Below are 18,212 nucleotides of genomic sequence, written 5' to 3'. Positions count from 1 at the left end.
AAGATCAATATAAAAATATACATCTTTCCCTGCTGCTAGAAAATAATTGAGATAAATCCAAATTCCTATTCATTCTGCACAACAAGCAGATTAAAACAAATGCTAAGATTTGCAAATATGCCATGACCCTGGTCTGTTCTGCAAATGGCTGTCTTGCTGAGCTGAGATTCATTGTGTTTAGTGGGCCTTGTGTTTGAGTTTGCTTTAAAATGCAAATGTAAATTTATATTCCTACTGTCTTCCCACAGGGCATGTATATCAAATCAACATATGATGGTTTGCATGTAATCACCGGGACGACAGAGGGAGTAAGTACAAGCCTCTTTGTGTTCACCTATGTAAATCTTCAGTGAGGTGTGTTACTTACGGTTGTACCACAGTAATCTCTGTCATGACAGTGAAATGGAGCAGCCGTTAATGACTCTGCCTCTCTGTCTATCCATCAGTCCCTGGCAGACCGCTGTAAGAAAATCCATGCTGGAGATGAAGTCATTCAGGTTAATCATCAGACAGTGGTAAGACCATATTTTTTGCTCTCTCGTGGCCACTCCAGTTAGTTCTGCTGCACCTGATAGAGTAGGACAAGTTAAAATCTTTGCCCTCATTTTTTGTTGTGTTCTTGGGGCATTTTTAATGCCTTTAGTGGAGATACACAGTTGAGGGATAACAGGAAACAAAGCGAAGAGGGATTGGGAACAACATGCAACAAAGGTCCATGGTTGGTGCCTTAAGCCTTTAGCCACCAGGGCACCCCACATTTATCCTTCTAATTTCAATTTAGGGGTCTGGAGACCTTATATTACTCTCAGCATGGCAACTTCAACTTGAGCAGAGGTGTAATCCCAAATAAATGTCCTCACACTGGTTTTGCCAGTACGACAAAACTGCACAAACCGCCTGTTCCTGAGGGTGTACATAGCATAGTATAAGTTCAGTGGGAATGAAAGCAAAAACTTCCTGTGGTGCAGAAATAAATATAGCACCCTTTTTTCTTAAATAATTGCTATTTGTGTGGGAAATATATGATAATTACACAGCTCATTTCAGTCAGACTAGTCGAGGTCAATGTAAAGCATAGTTTAAAGGCTGGCAATAGTTAGAGCAGGGAGGCGTCAGGACGTGCTCCTCATGGGAAAACAAAAGAAATATACTGTATTCCTGCAGACCTTTTTCACAGCAGTCATTTTGACATGTCACTGAGAGAAAAGCACACGTGGAATTAATAAAATTATGATGGCTCAGTAGACCATGCATGCACACTGGAAATGAAAGGCCTAAATGGAACAGACCTATGATTTATGTTATTATTAAACCTGTTCTTTCCACATTAACTTCTTGTATACTAGCTGGAATAGATGAAGATTATTATATTTTATTTACTAATTAGTATTAGTATGGAACTGCGTCACAAGTGTTCAGAGGAGGATGCCGGAGGGGTTGTAGGTGAAGGCAAGTTGTCCTGCTGCGGCTGTTGCTGAAAGGAGCAGCAGCTGAGTGAGTTTGACAGCTTAAGTAGGTGATGTCAATCTGCAAACTCAGCTGACATTTCTGCTGATCCAAAACTGCTCTGTCAGTCATAATAGCTGCCACAACCAGCTTGATTACTGTTAATTCATTTAATTTAATGTGACCCATAGGTAATAGGAAATTCTTATTAGCCTAGGTGAAACCTTTGGAGAAACAAGGGGATAAATGCACTGGACAGTAGATGTGTCTGTGGCGGCCCAGGATTTCTTGCACCATCTCTTCTCACAAGAATATAACAAAGCAGAAGACAAGTACTTAAAAGTAAAGCAAGGGAAAAAATGTTGAGGCTTGGGAGAAACTATTCAGGGATTTATAATTAGGGCAACAGGGAATAGTCCAGCAGTAAGACACAGACCAATGTTAACTGGATTTGAGCATCCCTTTCCATGGGAAGCAGACATAAGAACGTTTGCTGAGGCAAAGGAGTTACACTGACCAAAGGAAATGAATGAGGGAAAAATCCTCTGAGACAAAAGCTTTGAAAATGTTATAACGTGTATAACAAGCTGAAGATATTTGAACAATATTTGAGCACAAGATTGGAAGGCTATAAAAAATAGAGACAGCATGACGGAAATAAATAATTCCAGGCAGCAATGATTGATTTAATTTCTGGTCCAGGGATGGTCAATGAATGGGGAAGCCTTGAAACACAGAAAAAGGCTCCATGCAGGACAGTAAATCTTAACACTGGAGAGTGTTAACAGAATTCACTAAGGGAAATGAAACAGAAAGAAAAAAACAGTGACACGATGACAAAAATCAGGGGTTTTAGTGCTTTAAATAAACACATTGTTTTAGCCAGACATAGCGAAACCATCCTTTTTATCATGGAATAAAGCAGGCGTGGGATTCTAAAAGTGTCTGTTTCAGCCTGTCTGTCTCTTTAATGCACTTTCTGTTTGAAGAATTTCTGTGTAGTGGCTGTCAAGGTGAAAAATTACTTGGAAAGCTACAAAGCAATTGGGAGGTCAGAGCCTGAAAAATGCCCGGTTTCTCAGGCTGCATTGGAGTACGCAAGATGTACTGAAATTAAGAGGAGCCAGCCAAGCAAGAGAAGATATTTTCTCCCCAAACTGGACCTGGCATATTTGGTTCAGCAGCAGAATGTGTTTCTCTGGGCGGGATGTTTTTTGTGCCAAATGTCATCAAATCTGGGTTAAAGACTATTTAAAAGGCGTGCAGCTGCTCACAACCCAAAACTTCGGAGCTTACCACATTATGAAAGCGCCTGTAGACTGATGTGACAGGAGGTGTTGCACAAGATGCCCTTAGACACCCAGCTTTGAATTCAATGTCCCCATAAACATGAAGTGCAGAGGCTGCGGGATGTGCCTCGGTTCCTAACCATCAGGAACCACATGTATCATGAAAAAAAAAAAAAAAAAAGACCACCACAGCACCTTGAACTAAATGGCTGCTTGGCGAGCTGAACCTCAGGCTAAAGTGGGTTAGGCACAACGAAAAGTCGTCCAAATCATGTGTGAAAGAAAACTATGTGAAAAACAAACACCCGAGTATTAAGAAGAGCAAATGTAACATTTTTATGAACTGGATGTACGTTGAATCCCTGTTCTAGTCACTAAATAGAAGTTAATATTGAAATATCAGCTTATTATTTCTGCTGCCTGTGTTTGTGGGTTGAGGAAGACCCTATCATGCTGCTGTTACTGCTTGTTAGGTGGGCTGGCAGTTGAAGAACTTGGTGAACTTGTTGCGCGGCGACCCTGCAGGTGTGACCCTGACGCTGAAGAAACGCCCACAGAGCACGCTCACCTCAACCCCTGCTCTGCTCAAAAACATGAGATGGAAACCGCTGGCTCTGCAAGTATGATGACTGCTTTCATGCTCCACAGATATGTTGGTCCATTGCCTGTTTCTCTGTGAATATCAACTCTGTTTCTTGTTAGTGTATATCTTTGTGCTCATGTCACTGCTCATGTTAAAAATAAGACTCTACAGACTCCTGGCGCTAGCCGCCAAAATCCTAGGTCATTCTATAAATGGCCAAGATACAAAATTAACAGAAGAGTACAAAGTGAAAATTGGCTTTTATAATAGCATGCAATCTAAAACTAGAGCCCTGAAACAAATATTAGTATTGTAAAACTGAATTTCTCTTAAACCATTTTCATACAGACAATTTAGGGCTATTACGCCGTAGCAATGGGAACTGCACTGTATTGTACAGGTATTGCTTTTTCTGCATCCCCCTCTTTTTTTGTACCAAAACTTGTGACTAATTGGTTGAAAGTTCCAGCATCATTCCTTCACAAGTTTGACATTTCAGCTTTAAGTGGCATCTGCTGTCCTACTTAGGAGCATTTGCCTGAGCCAGAATGGTTGGAAATGAGAGGGATGTGTATTAAAGTAGCCCAGCTTTTCTTTGAGTCCCAGGCCAGAGAAAATGTTTTGTCCCCCTGAGGCCCTGAAGCGCAGTCCTGCGCAGCCTCCTCCCCCATCACATTCTCACATTCTTCTTCTCCACCTAAATCGAATATTCTGTCCTGCTGGCATTTTTAAAGACAGAAAGGGAAAAAAAAAACATGGAAACTAACTAAAATTAAGAATGCCAAGGTAAACCGTTAAGTTATTGAGAAGAACATTGTGCTACTGAAGCCCTGTAGTAACTCTGACATGCATAGTGTCTTTATGATGGAGCACATCTCCTGATTATACATCTCTGATGTTAGTCTGCTGCGAGTTACGCAACATATTAGCATAGTTTGAGCAGTGACAACTCAGTATATTCAAGTTAGGTTAATGATTTTTCAGCCCCCTGTTTTGATATAATAAATGTGACAAGAAGGTGATCAAAAAAATATTACATACATATTTTGTAACAAAGGTATCGTAAATAAACAAGAACCAATCTATCTCCATGCAATGTGTTTAAAAGACTATTTAGGCTATGACCAGATTTTCCTTGACCTGAATGAGAGGGATGACTAGACTGCACACCAACATGTCCTCTTGTGTGCACCAGTTAGAACTGGAGCATCAGAGGAAACATACAGTACACTGCTCATTTCATGGTTGAGATACTCAGCAGCACAGTCTGAACCGCAGCAACGGCGCCTGACTGACTAACTGACTGACTGAACTGCTGTGAACTCCCAACTTTCAATGTGTCAATCGCTGTAACCGTTCCTCTTCTTCCTTCTCTCTGTCTGCCTGTCTCTCTCTGTCTCTCTTTCACTCATGCTCACACATACACACACACACACACACACACACACACACACACACACACACACACACACAATCACTCACTCACACACAGCCAATCTTCCCTCAGAGCCCCGGCAGTAGTGTCGCCACGCCCACCAGCACTTTAAGCACTCCATCCAGGAGGAGTAGCTGTGCCCTGCAGGACCTCTACATACCCCCCCCTCCACCGGAGCCATACACCCCCAGGTGAACACACTGGCACACGTAAAACACATAGAAGTTCACACATAGTGCTCGCTTTACCAGATATTAAAGGTGTTCTGTGGAGTTTTTGACCACTCGCAGCACTATGGCACCATGTTTTTTACTAGTGGATCCCCCTTTTGTTTGTATTGTACACTTGCACAAGGACACGGATGCACAAGAGCAAGCACACGGGCAGCTTGATACACATTCCTGCCACCACTTTCATATTATTCCACTGGTTGAAAGGTGTTGGCAGTAACTCACGAAGAAGTGGAACAATGCACCCACAAAGGCAGTGAAGAAGACAGATGCTGCAGTGCGCAAACATGGATGTAAACAATGCACGATTTAAAGTATTTTAAAAATCGGCTTTGTAGGTGTTATATGAGGAGGGAAATACATTCATCAAATTTGTCAGGCCTCGTGGATACAAACAGTGCATTTAGGTGAGAAATACTGAATTTAAACAATATAAACTATAGATACTAACTAAGAAACTTCCATAAGGCACATTGTGTGTAAACATCAACTTCTCAGTCGGTCCACCACTTTGGTGCAGACTAAAATATCTTGACAATGGATTGGCATGAAATTTTATACAGATAAATCAGATAATCTATAATCATTTTGAGTAAATGCACATATACCACAGACACTGTCCTGCTGCCGTAACCATTCACTAGAGCACCAAATGTGTATTAATTTGCAGCTCAAAACCCCAACAAATGCACTATGTGGTTCTGTTCGAGTAATGTTTGCTAAAAACTAAAGTGCCCATGTTTTTTCGGAGATCATTTAGCCCTTAAAAAAAAATAATGACAACTAATATATAGGACATAATTGGCTCTATCCTTTAAAATAAAAACTTGGCTGTTTTTTTACAGTTTAGATGCTGAGGATGTTAGGTGTTCACCCTACAGTACATTATGATAGTGCCATTGCTTTGTTCTTTTCTGTCATATTAGTCCAGATCTTGGCTGACATAAAAATTACTTCCTACTTTATGTTACGGCAGAGATGACAAGGGAAATCTCCCAGGTGACGATCCTCAATTGGACATTCATGTCGCAGAGGGGTCTGAGTCACCCAACTCCTATCTGGACCAGGAGTGTCGGCGGCGATTTCCTCTGGTGGAGGAGGATGCTATACTGTACTGTTACGAGTATGACCAGAACCAAGAGGTGTCATCAGTCCGCAGGGGGAGCACACCCACCTATGGTAAGACTTTGCCCCCCCCCCCACACACAAACACACACCCTCCCACCTCCACCACCACCACCACCCACCCACACACCCCATCCCACTCCCCACTCTGAGGACTCACTGCTGTTATCGTGACAGCCTAGAGCTCAAAGCCCCGTCAATATGACGTCTGTTTGTTTTTGAGACGTCTGCAGCTGTTTGATGTGTGTGTGCGTGCGTGCGTGCGTGTGTGTGTGTGTGTGTGGGGGCAGCTGTGTAATATTGACGTTCCCTGTGCTCCAGGCAGGCTGAGGCCCGTCTCAATGCCAGTGGAATACAACTGGGTGGGAGAAAACGAAGACCTGGCCAAGCTGAAGAGAGAGAGCCGGAGAGGTGAGTGGGAGGCAGTGGGAGAGGGAGAGAAAAAAAGAAAGGGAGGTACAGAAAGAAGGAGGACAGAGAGGGACAGAGGGAACTGAGGTGAGTGGGTAGATATCTCATAATATCCTCACCCTCAGATCTCCGAGCCAAAAAGTAGAAGGATGAGCTGGCCTGTCAAAATTGATAACATGCTGGGTATCAGTTCCTGCCTCCATCTCATCCGTGTCTTCTTAATCTATCACTGCTCCTTTTTTCCCCTTCATCCCTCTCTCCCTGTTTCTCTCTTTCTTGCGCTCAGTTTTGCTGTTTCTCTTTGTTTAGGTATATAAGGTACACTGTTGCTTTGGCAACGGTAGAAATATTTTCCTGAGATTTTCACATTTTGTTGGTGACTGTTGAGCTAGGTGGTAAATGGAGTGGGAGGAGACTGAATTGCTTTATTTCAGTCTCAAGGAGGGTCTTGAGTGATGTGTTTGTTTCCTCTGGGGATGGTATTGATATGTTGCTCCTTTGGGCTTTTCAAATAAGTGATGGTGCTATTTTTATCTACAGTAGAGACAGTATTTAGGAATTTTGAGGCCTTTCTGCCTGACAACAGCCTTCCTCTGTAGATTTTTTTAATGCCTTTCAAATACTGTAGTGGAACTCTTTTGAAATGTAGGCATCCACTGATCACAGGTAGCTGACTGCTCTTACAGTTGATTAAATAGACAAAGCCTTATCAGTTCTTCCACATAAACTATTGTAGCAACTCATATGTGGTGAAAGGTCCCGGTTTGGATAGAAAATTCAGCTGCTTCTTGAGGCTACTGAAATGGTGCAGCATTATGATACAGATGTAGTCTATGGAACAAAGCACTTAGTATTGAAATTGTATATATTTAAAGAATAATTTAATTTCATAAAGTGTGTGCAGTACTGAGTTTGCCTCTGTTGTGTCCCTGCAGAGAATTCCCTGCTGCGTTTTGCAAGTGAGGATAAAACGTCAGGAGAGGACTTCCTGCTGGGACGCAGCCTGAGTCAGAACAGGAGGAAGACAGAGCGAGGAGGGAGCCCCACCCATTACACGCTCGTCCCCGCCCTCCAGATGGAAGTCTCCCTGTCCACATCCAGCTCTGACTCTGCATCCATCTACCATGTCAGTCCCTTGTGTCTGTGAAAACTCTCATTTTTTGATAGGGGCTAGCGTAGAAGCAAGAGCGTGCACCGGCACTGACTCCCTCTGCGTCCCATCATTCTGTTTTGTTTTACATTGCAGGTGTTTGAGCGGTCCTCACTGCTGTCAAGATCAAAGAAAAAGAGTAAAGGTAGGAGCACACTGCTTCAAGGAGTTTGACTTGAGCGTTCACGTGTACTCAAACCCAAACTTGAGCAGGTGTTTCAGGAGGAGTGTTTTCTGACCCCCTCGTCTGTTCTGCCCCCCCTGCTGGCGCCTGCAGCTGAAAGCCCCATGTCTTCAATCAGTAAGCGGCGGATTTCCTGCAGGGACTTGGGTCAGGGGGACTGTGAGGGCTGGCTGTGGAAAAAGAAGGACGCTAAAACGTATTTTTCGCAGAAGTGGAAGAAGTACTGGTTCATCCTGAAAGATACGTGCCTGTACTGGTACATGAATGAGGAGGTGAATATGATAAGTTTTACAAAAGAGCAAATCAGAGCATTGAGGCTTTGTTCATTATGTGGCGCTTTGTTTTCACTCTGCTTTTGCTTGTCACAGGATGAAAAGGCAGAGGGCTTTGTCAGCCTCCCAGAGTTCAAGATTGATCGTGCCACTGAGTGCAGAAGGAAGTTGTGAGTAATGATTTTTGTCTGGACACCAAACAACATACTTCTTAGATTTACCTTGCTTTCAGCCATTTAGCCTCAAAATTAAACAAAACTAGATACAAGAATCTTGAATACAATTCACAGAGCTAACAGCAGAGACTTCATGATGCATATGAAGATACAGTCCTACAAATGTATTATCAGCGCTGAGATAAACTTGTGCAAATTGGTTCTTGGCAGAATAAAAAGGCAGATATATTTAATACCTTTTTACCTTTCGATTGCCTATGCAAACAGACAATTTGCAGAGGATGCCTGACTCAAAAACAGTATGCATTTGCACTATGAACCCGCAAAGTTTTCGAAGTCTTCAATTTTGTATAATATATGAATTTAAATCTGAGTTTAAGAATAAAAAGCTATAATAGCAGAAGCAGCAGAGGTACTAATTATAGTAGCTGACTGAAGACTGAAATGATCTAAAAGCACATAGTATAATAAAGTAATAAATAGAGTCAAAATTAAAACATTTAAAACAAGAAATATGCAGATCTCATTTTATAAGTGATATTTTAACCAATTCTAGGACAACCATGGGTGCTTTTCAGACCTGTGCGTAGTGTCAAGAAGGAGGGCGGTAAATCTGTTGAGAATGAGTGTTGATGCCTTTAGTGATGGAGAGTTTAGTAGGATGGAGAGGTTGATGAAAGTGTGTACGTGTGGCATGGGCATTGGGCACCCTGGTCAAAATTTCCATTACTGTGAATAGTTAAGTAGAAGATGAACTGAACTCCAAAAGGCATAAAATTAAAGATGAAATATTCTTTTCAACATCACAATCCCCCCATCTAAACATCATTGAAAATCTGTGGATAGACCTCAAAAGAGCAGTGCATGCAAGACGGCCCAAGAATCTCAAAGAACTAGAAGCCTTTTGCAAGAAAGATTGGGCAAAAATTCCCCAAACAAGAACTGAAAGACTCTCAGCTGCTACAAAAAGCGTTTACAAGATGTGATACTTGTGAAAGGGAGTGTTACTAAGTACTGTCCATGCAGGGTGCCGAAACTTTTATTTCAGCCCCTTTTCCTTTTTAGTTATTTTGAAAAGTAGAAGAACGAAATAAAAAGTAATCCTGCTTAAAATATGAAAAAAAAATGTCATCTTTACTTCATGTCTTTTGGAAATTAATTCATCTTTTATTTGCTAAGCTATACACAGATTCACAGTAACAGAAATTTTGACCAGGAGTGGTTGGGTGTGTGTGTGTGTGTGTGTGTGTGTGTGTGTGTGTGTGTGTGTGTGTGTGTGTGTGTGTATATATTTGCATGGATGGGTTTTTATGTTTTGCAAGAAACATAAATCTTTATCAATTTGACACAAATCCCTTTGCTACTGAGGAAAGAGACAGACTACTTGGACTAAATGGGGAAAAATGGTGCATACCTACCCTCCCTGGCTCTTCTGTAGTGGCCTCATGGTTGAATTAAAGCTAGCAGGCGTTAGTTTTTAAAGTGGCAGTAGACAATTATTTTGCTTCAACTTATTATTAATGGTTATAGAATAATAACATGGCCGTTGTTTAGTTTGGTTCCTTATAAGCCTCGCTTTCATTATGCAATTCTGTCTGCCACCGGGTATGAAAACTCCTGGGGAACAAAGAAAATTCCTCTGCCACTGTGCAACCAAAAAAGGAAGAGGACAGCACTTCTGTTTTTCCCAGTAGCTATCGATAGCTTTCTCCAGGTATTGGGGGGGGGTTGTGTATTGCCACTATAAGGATAAAACAAAAGATCAATGGTCAGTAAGTATAAAAAGCTCAGTGTGGCTCAAATAAAAACCATCTGCTACTGTATACAGTGTACTTGGTGGAAAATAGCTGTTAGCACATTTAGTGGCTTTATTGTTCATTAATAGGTTAAATGCCAGCAAATACGGGATTTTGGAAAATTATTATGAGAGCGTTAGGTTTCATAGTTATGTATACGTTATGGTATACATGTTTCAAACATGCCAAAAATAAAGAGAGCTGTTTATCTTATGATGCAAAGTCTTGTTGTTTTGTCTTACTATGAACAAGTATGTGTGTAATCATGTGCTAGTTTATCTTTGCAGTTGTCTGTATTCATATGTTAATGTGTGCTATATGTCCCTTTGGTTGTGCTTACATTTGATCAAATATACCCTCGGTTCCCTTTCAGTGCTTTCAAGGCTTGCCATCCGAAGATAAAGACCTTCTACTTTGCTGCAGAAAATGTAGACGATATGTCCCGGTGAGTTTATGAGGCTGTGATAGTCATGCTGTAAACTCCCAATCTCACATCTGTACCACCTTTAAACCCCCGTTGGCCTGAAATTGAATTCCCCCTACGGGACTGCCCACTCTCCTTGAAACTGAGCAGTTTTGTAATGTGATTGGTCAAACAGGCAGATACACAAACACACACATCCACACACACAGGCACAAGCACAAGATGTTTTAATGGATGTCAAGCTGCTGTGCGTCATGACTGTTATTCTCCCACACAGGTGGCTGAGTCGTCTCAGTATGGCAGTGGCAGGCTACTCCGAGCAGGAGAAAATTCGCCAGGACCAAGGTGAGATTAGTCACAGGCTCTGCTCATGGCGCTGCGAACGCTTCTTCGTCTGTTACAGGTCGCTGGTCTCATCGGTTAAATAACACTGTTGACATTAAGCAGTGAGACATCACGCTGTTAGTTTCAGATCAAGGAATCATACAGAAATAAGTATTGATGAAAGCATGGACAATTATTTTGCCTAGTCTTCACTTGGTGAGGTTTGAATTTTCTACCACAGGTTCACAGCAGTGATTTCCATCACAGTGGATCTGCACCTTCAGCTCAATCTTATTCAGGCTGCAAACAAGCAGCTCAGAGCTACAGGCTTCATGACTTTAACACCCAACCAAAACAATTAAATCTGCCAATTAGTACATTTTACCGCTTAATATGTCTCTAGAAAGCACTGTTCCCTAAATAATGGTTGATACACAAATATTAAATCTGGTACATGACCAAATTGCTGTGAATATTTAATATCATGTCAGGTCTGTAAAAGTCAGCATATCAAGTGTGCATGTGTTTTAGCTGCGTTTGTTGCTTCTTTCATTTTGCACATTTAATTTAAAGTGAGGAGCTACTTTTTGTCCTGAATCTTTCCATTGACAGACAAACTCTCACTCTTTTTTCGACTTCAGGTTTAAAGAATATCGTCTCCTCTCTGTTGTGAGTTGACTGTCAAAGTTAGAGGGGTTATAAGGAAATAAATATGGAATGGAATTGCTTAAATTATAACCTTTGGGCGTACTGTGTGATTTGATGCAATAACCTGGCAAAACAAGTCCTGATGTAGAGGACTCAACAAATAGATTTTGTTTGTAGAGGCTTTTAACACCTTTCTCTGGTTTCACTTTCACTTCACATCTGATTCAAGCATCTCTTCTTTGTGCTGTACAGAAATGCTGATTTCAGGGGTAGAAGGCATGCTTTTTATTCTCATACGCTGGTGTTCTTTGGCTTCTTACAAATGGACAGGAATTAACAACCCTGTCACACCCCTGGGTTATTTAGAGGAGCCTATGTAGAAACCTAGCAAAGGTGGGTGGGTGAGAGCAGGTTTATCATTAGTTTTATGAAGAGGGGGCTTCTTCCTTCAAAGACAACTGCTAAATTAGACCCCCTTAACACCTCTAGAAGACTTAACAGGAAGTTCTCGCATCTTTGATTCATCCTCACCCTCAACAGCACTCAGGCTCGGACTACATCACACCTACTTTACACCGACACCGCAGCTACACCTTTCAGAACGCTTATCCACGTGCGGGATTGATAATTTTGAATTGACACAACAGTTCAATTTTAATTTCAGTCAGAAATTGTATGTGTTTATGGTTTGTACCAGCTATAAAAATCTGTACTATAGTCTCATAGTCCTTTCTGAAGCATTTAAATAGCTTGGTTTTGCCTCTGTTATAGAAATAAAACATGACACAGTCCTGTTCCTTCATGACAGATTACTGGAGTGAGAGTGATCATGAGGACATGGAGATGCCCTCAATGCCAAAACAGGACAGTCCACCACCACCTTATGACACCTATCCCAGAGCATCCTCAGTGAGTCTGTCAGCCTGTAGTTGAATAGATACAGTAGATATCATGTTACATGGCAGACGTCTCTTTTTTTTTACTTACTAACCTTCTGTTTGTATGTAGGTGAGTCCATACCTGGAACCAAAACGTGGCCATCTCTCCTCCTCCGACACGTTCCAGTCCCGCTCTTCTCACGAAGAGTTCCACTCTGAGCCTCATGAAGGTAGCAGCAGCAACAACAGCGTCTCCCCCAGGCAGAAGACGAGCAGCCATCGAAACTCGTGGCAGGACCATATGGAGAGCAACGTGAGGATGCACTACCTCCAGACGTTTCCCATGGAGGAATCCCTGCTATCTGAAGACAGAGACCAACTGGCGATGGAGTACCGCAGGCAGTCCACCCTGCCTGCACCACGCAGCCTGCTGCAAGAACAATACAGAGCCCTGCCTCTGCCCCTCAGAGCCAGTATTGATTCAGAGGTGGGAGGGAAACCCCGCAGTTTCACGCTACCCAGGGACAGTGGGCTCCACGCTATCCTGGCCGCCACTGCCTCTGTATCAGCTCCGAGAGAGACCCAGCACTACCAGCTGGACCAGCCAAGAGACACAGGTCAGACTCACATGTACCAAAAGTATAGACATTTAAAATTATAACCAAGTTTGAGATAATATTGCATCATACTAGAACTAAAAAAATCAGCCGACTAATCAGTAAGTTAATCGACAGAAAATTAAAGAACAACAGTTTTGATAGTCAGTTATACATTTAAGTCATTAATGAAAAAAATTTGGTCACTTTGGGAAATTGTAATGGACATTTTCACAATTTTTTGACTACAGGATACATTGATTAATTGCAAAAAATAACCAACAGAAGAGAAAAACTATAAAAATAATTATTAGTTGCAAACCCTACATTACACACATAATAATGAAGCTTTTTTTCTTTTTTAGTTCAGAAATATGCTCACATTAGACCCTTCATTTGTTCATACATGTAACTCAAGTGGTACTCCTGCAGTTGCAACAAAAGCTCAGTTCAACTGAAAAGTTAGAAATTATGATTTGGTTAAAAAAAAAACACCACGTGCTGCGATTGAGACTGTGTGAAAACTCATTTGCAAGTGAGCAGAGAAGTCAAAACAGATTGCTAGGAGTATTGGATGAACCGTTAGAATTCGAGGATCGCTGGGTGTGGTATGAAAAAAATAAGTGCAACAATAGAAACTTTTATATGATCATCAGTGTTAAATGACATCCATTTTAAACTCACTTCAAATGAGCACATTTCAAACATTGAAAGGTCGGACAAGAAAGGTTGGCAAGCACTGCAGTGGACAATTAGAGAGGATCAAGGTATCACACTAACAATATCCCTGAGCTCATCCTGACTTGTCCTGATGTAATGACCTGCTTACTGTTATTTGTAGATAAGTCTTTTCATCTGCATGGTGTTGAGCGAGTGTACTCATTTGTCGTCAGTTATTTTATCAAAGCTGCTAACGGGCAGTCAGAGCCAGCAAATGTCAGAGGTTGAATACTGACTATTATTGCTTTATTGGATTGGATTTGAAGCCAGCCCATTTGCCGTCCCTCAACGACCTCCAGGGCACTTGTCTAAGTGAGATGAAATTTAGTGTCTTATTTGATACTGATTTATCTTGGCAGTTCACCCTCTCACACACACACACACACACACACACTCATGCTCACTCTTTTTCTTTCTCCCTCTTTTTTCTCTCTCTCTTGTCATGGTGCCTCTTGGCACGGTTTGGATGGTGAAGCGAGGAGGAATCCTTTCAGCCCGTGTTAATGTTGAATTCCGAACAGGATAAAGAAACACGCCCAAGGGTCCTCCTTCTTGTCCTCATTTATCTACTGCTCTACTGCTCACTCTCTCCAGCACTGCCTGTAAAGACGAGAGACAAACACAAAACAGGCGGCAAATAAAGCATGATACATTTCAAAGCACAGCCCCAAAGCTTCGGGAACGTGCCACCCTACTTCCAAAACACAAAATAGAGTGACGACGAACAGATTCAGAGCTCTATTGTAATGTTAGTATCATGCCAGGAGAGGGCAGTGTATGTAAACGGGAGAGACAAGTAGGGTCTTGGTAGTTCATTAGAATGATGTATGAGCTGTGCACCTTGTTTTGTAGGTTTGAGGTCAAATTTCTTCCCTTATTACTTATCGTGAAGAAAAGACCATAAAGAAGAGACGTACCACAGAATAATGATAAAAAGAACAGAAATGTGCGTCCTGAGAGTCTGTGAGGCAGATTTCATTTTGCCGATTGTTTTGGTTTTATTCGCGGAGGTTTTGAGATCTCTATTGTTCTGGGCAGCATGACTAAATACTAAAAAATAAAAACTCATTCCCATCTTTGTCACTTTAGCAAGCAGTGTTATGCAGCCAATGGTAGAATATACTGTGTATTTACTCATATAGTATTATTGGACATTTACTTAAGTACTGTGTTTAACTACAAATTTGAGGTACTTTACTTGGGTATTTTATGCAACTTTATACCTTTACAATTCGGGTGGAAATATTGTACTTTTTATTCCATTGCAATTAGTTGACAACTGTAGTTACTAGTTATTTCATATATGAAAGCTTATGAAATTTTTAAAATTGAATTTTTACAGATTACACTACCCCACCCAGTATATAGTATATACTACCCAGTATATAAACTTAGAGCTGAAATGAAAAGTCAGTTGATTGATTAGTCGATCAATAGAAAATGAAAACTATTTTAATAATGGATTAATCAAATTCAGAAAACATGCCAAAGACTTCATGGTTCCAGCATCTCAAAAATGATGATTAGCTGCTTTTCTTTGTCTTAAATTACAATAAACTAAATCATTTTGAGATCTTTTTAATGTCAGAAAAAACAAGCAATGTGAAGGTGTCACTTTGGTTCTTAGCAACTATGATGAGCATTTCTCCCTATTTTCTGAAGTTTCAAAAACCGAACAGTCAATTAACTATTCAAGAAAATAATCAGAAGATTAATCTATAAGAAAAGTAATCAATAATTGCAGTCCTGTATAAAATGGTTAAACATTAGCTGCATGTCAACCAACTAAATTTTCCAGATTTTACTTACATACCTTTACTTGTACATGCTTTAACACCTTCAGTGCAGGAGTTTTACTTGCAAAGGTGTATTTTTACACAGTGGCGTTAGTACTTTTACTTAAGAAAACAATCTGGATACTTCCTCCACCATTGTATGCAACACACAGACACATCTTCATCTCAGTCTTTGCTTCTGGCCCTCAAATCGCTAAAACTGCCCCAGGGTTGAATGTGGTTCTGTTATTTTTCTTTCTTTTTTTTTATTGTCACAGCATGAAAAGGTCACAGTTTCATGTGATTGAATGGTGAGAGATTCACTGCTAAAATTGTTTTGATAAAGTCTATATCTCTGAAGTGTGTTTATTCAGTTTAAAAAAGTAGAGAATGAAGAAGAATTCTCAGCGTGGAAACTGTTTACTTGTGTTTTGCTGTAAAAAAGAAGTTCAGTTTAAGGTAAAATCTATGTTAATCAATGCTTGTCCTTCCTACCAGGCCATGGACGGGACTGCAGGATGCAGGCAGACTCTCTGGGGGATTTGTACCGGGCTCTGGAGCAGACAAGTCTGTCCACTTCAGCTGACCACAGATCAACCAGCCGCCTGGAGTATAAGCGCTCATTTGTCCGCCGAGTTAATGACCCCCTGCTAAATGACAAGCTTCATCGCCTCCGCATCCTCCATAGCTCACTGAAGGTATAACAATATGTTTTAAACATTTACTTATTTCCATATATGTGTTATATTTGCCAACTACTAATTAGTACCTTAATTTCCTTGCAGAATGTCCCTCTTCAAGACACAAACCGGTCATTGGGTTTTCTAGGGTAGCCTGTGAGGATCAGTGTGTTGATAAAACCTTGACCATATTGCCTCTGACTGTGCCTCCCACAGCCGGCATCCCCTTGCTGGAGGTCAAAGGCACCAAAAACCATCTTTTCCCTGCTCAGCTCTCCATCTCCTCTCCTTTTACTGCTCCTTCAACCTCGCTCACTGTGCAGGAGCACGAAGACTTGGTGTCCTCCTCTGCCCGAACTCGCTCTTTCAATTGAGGGCTGTCACAAAAGGCAAAAAAGATGTCTGGTTCGATAAAGGAACTTGTAGACTCACAGGGTTTCTGGCCGACAGAATAAGCACTTTGCGTCTATGTCAGAGACTTGTCGGAGAGCTATGTAATTCATCGTTCACACGCATGGCCACCTCCCTTCGCTTCTGCTGAATCATTTTGAACATTATGCTGGAGTTGTGTACAGCCACTCAGTAAGCTTTAAGGGAGGAATTAAAAGCAAAGCTATTTTGGATGTACACAACATTTTGTTATGCATGCGTTTATGATTAATGGGTATGTTTCTTCTATGAGTGTACAGGGTGTTAAACATATATATATTTAATATTACATTACAACATATTACATACAATAGTGACTACACAATGTTTTGGGGTACTTACAGTGTACAATTTTAAATCAAGTGCTGTGCCTCAGTGATTGTGAATGTACATTGTACTGTTCCAAGACAGACGAGGGAGGATAAATATAGAAAGCAGGCTCTTCCTCAAAACAGGCACAAAAATATAGCGCTTGGCAATAATGAAGTAGTATTGTAAATTACAAAAGAATGATCAGAATAGTTGTCTATTTTTGTATGCATGCTGTCTACCTGTTTGTTTGTAAAACAGTTTTGTATTTCTTAGTGTTTGGTCTGGAGAATACTGGTGTCCACCCCTCTACCACATTATGTTTTTAAGACTTGTTTTACAATTTGCCCCAGAGAAGTTGATTTTTTTTTTTTTTTTAAGTGTTCACCACAAAAAGAGGAAAAACTGTATTTATTAAGTGTTTAATGTACAAGCATGCTTTGTATAACTAAAACACATTACCATGCCATTTGAAATTGACTGACATCGCTCAAGTGTGCCATATTGTAGCTACATTACTTTTTTTATTAAATAAAGTATGGCATGGGCACAAATAAGGCCCATTGTTAAATGTTTTTTTTCTCATAATCACAAAGGTTGACTCAGAGGATGATAATAATACGAAAACATAAAACACCCATTCCTGGTATATACAAAGCCTCAGGCCTTCTTATAGGATATGGTCATTGTTATAACTGACAGAATTACACAGAAAGGGATCAGCACAGGAAACTGGTGCCCTATCTGCAGTGTAAGTTTGCACAACAATATGCAAAAGGGAATCTCCTCTTTCCAAAAAAACAGAAGAAACTTGTCAGGGTGAAACGGGAATAAACATTTCCAATGCTAGTGGTTTTAGATGCAACAAAAGGCTACTGTACTGTAGAGACCATGAGGAACTTGCTGCAGTCCTCCAGAAATGCAAAGAACGAGGACAACTGCAGTGTGTTAGGCGCAGATATATTATGAACACATACAGAACAAACATGTATCTTCTCAGCCCAGAATCCATTTTTTTCATCACTGTATGACGGCCCCTACCTCTAAGACATTTGCAGCTGTCTTTAAGTCTTTAAGATTCTTGATCCAGTTTGTATGTATTAACAATGGCTAATGAAAGAATTATGCAATAAGCTGTGGCCGGAAATGAAGACGACACTGATAAGAGCGCTGAGAGTGAACCAAAGCTGTAAAGTTGCAGGATGTAAATTAAATCAATAAAGAATTGAAAGACGCTAAAAACTCTTTTTGGAGCTGAGGGGAACTGCGGAGTTAGGTGATAGTTTCCTGTAGGTTCGTCACATTACATATAGTCATCTGATCAATTGTTCA

General features: G+C 40.9%; 1 protein-coding gene across 1 annotated transcript in view; it reads left to right on the top strand.

Moving 5' to 3' along the window:
* LOC120803148 (connector enhancer of kinase suppressor of ras 2-like) overlaps nt 1-17,716 on the top strand; it is a 30,393-nt gene extending 12,677 nt beyond the window's left edge. The window contains exons 7-22 of the mRNA XM_040151515.1: nt 249-308; nt 447-515; nt 3,209-3,355; nt 4,811-4,944; nt 5,960-6,162; nt 6,430-6,519; nt 7,455-7,645; nt 7,766-7,814; nt 7,947-8,125; nt 8,222-8,295; nt 10,471-10,542; nt 10,799-10,866; nt 12,302-12,402; nt 12,502-12,988; nt 15,961-16,160; nt 16,248-17,716. Coding sequence (XP_040007449.1) covers nt 249-308; nt 447-515; nt 3,209-3,355; nt 4,811-4,944; nt 5,960-6,162; nt 6,430-6,519; nt 7,455-7,645; nt 7,766-7,814; nt 7,947-8,125; nt 8,222-8,295; nt 10,471-10,542; nt 10,799-10,866; nt 12,302-12,402; nt 12,502-12,988; nt 15,961-16,160; nt 16,248-16,295 — 2,172 coding nt within the window. The 3' untranslated portion in view covers nt 16,296-17,716. The remainder of the gene's footprint in view (nt 1-248; nt 309-446; nt 516-3,208; nt 3,356-4,810; nt 4,945-5,959; nt 6,163-6,429; nt 6,520-7,454; nt 7,646-7,765; nt 7,815-7,946; nt 8,126-8,221; nt 8,296-10,470; nt 10,543-10,798; nt 10,867-12,301; nt 12,403-12,501; nt 12,989-15,960; nt 16,161-16,247) is intronic.
* Nucleotides 17,717-18,212: the final 496 nt, after the last annotated feature.

Source organism: Xiphias gladius, chromosome 17 (genome assembly GCF_016859285.1).
Source record: "Xiphias gladius isolate SHS-SW01 ecotype Sanya breed wild chromosome 17, ASM1685928v1, whole genome shotgun sequence".
In the NCBI taxonomy this organism is placed as follows: Eukaryota; Metazoa; Chordata; class Actinopteri; order Istiophoriformes; family Xiphiidae; genus Xiphias; species Xiphias gladius.
The sequence above is the reverse complement of the archived record's forward strand: the minus strand, read 5'-3'. Positions and strand labels throughout refer to the sequence as shown.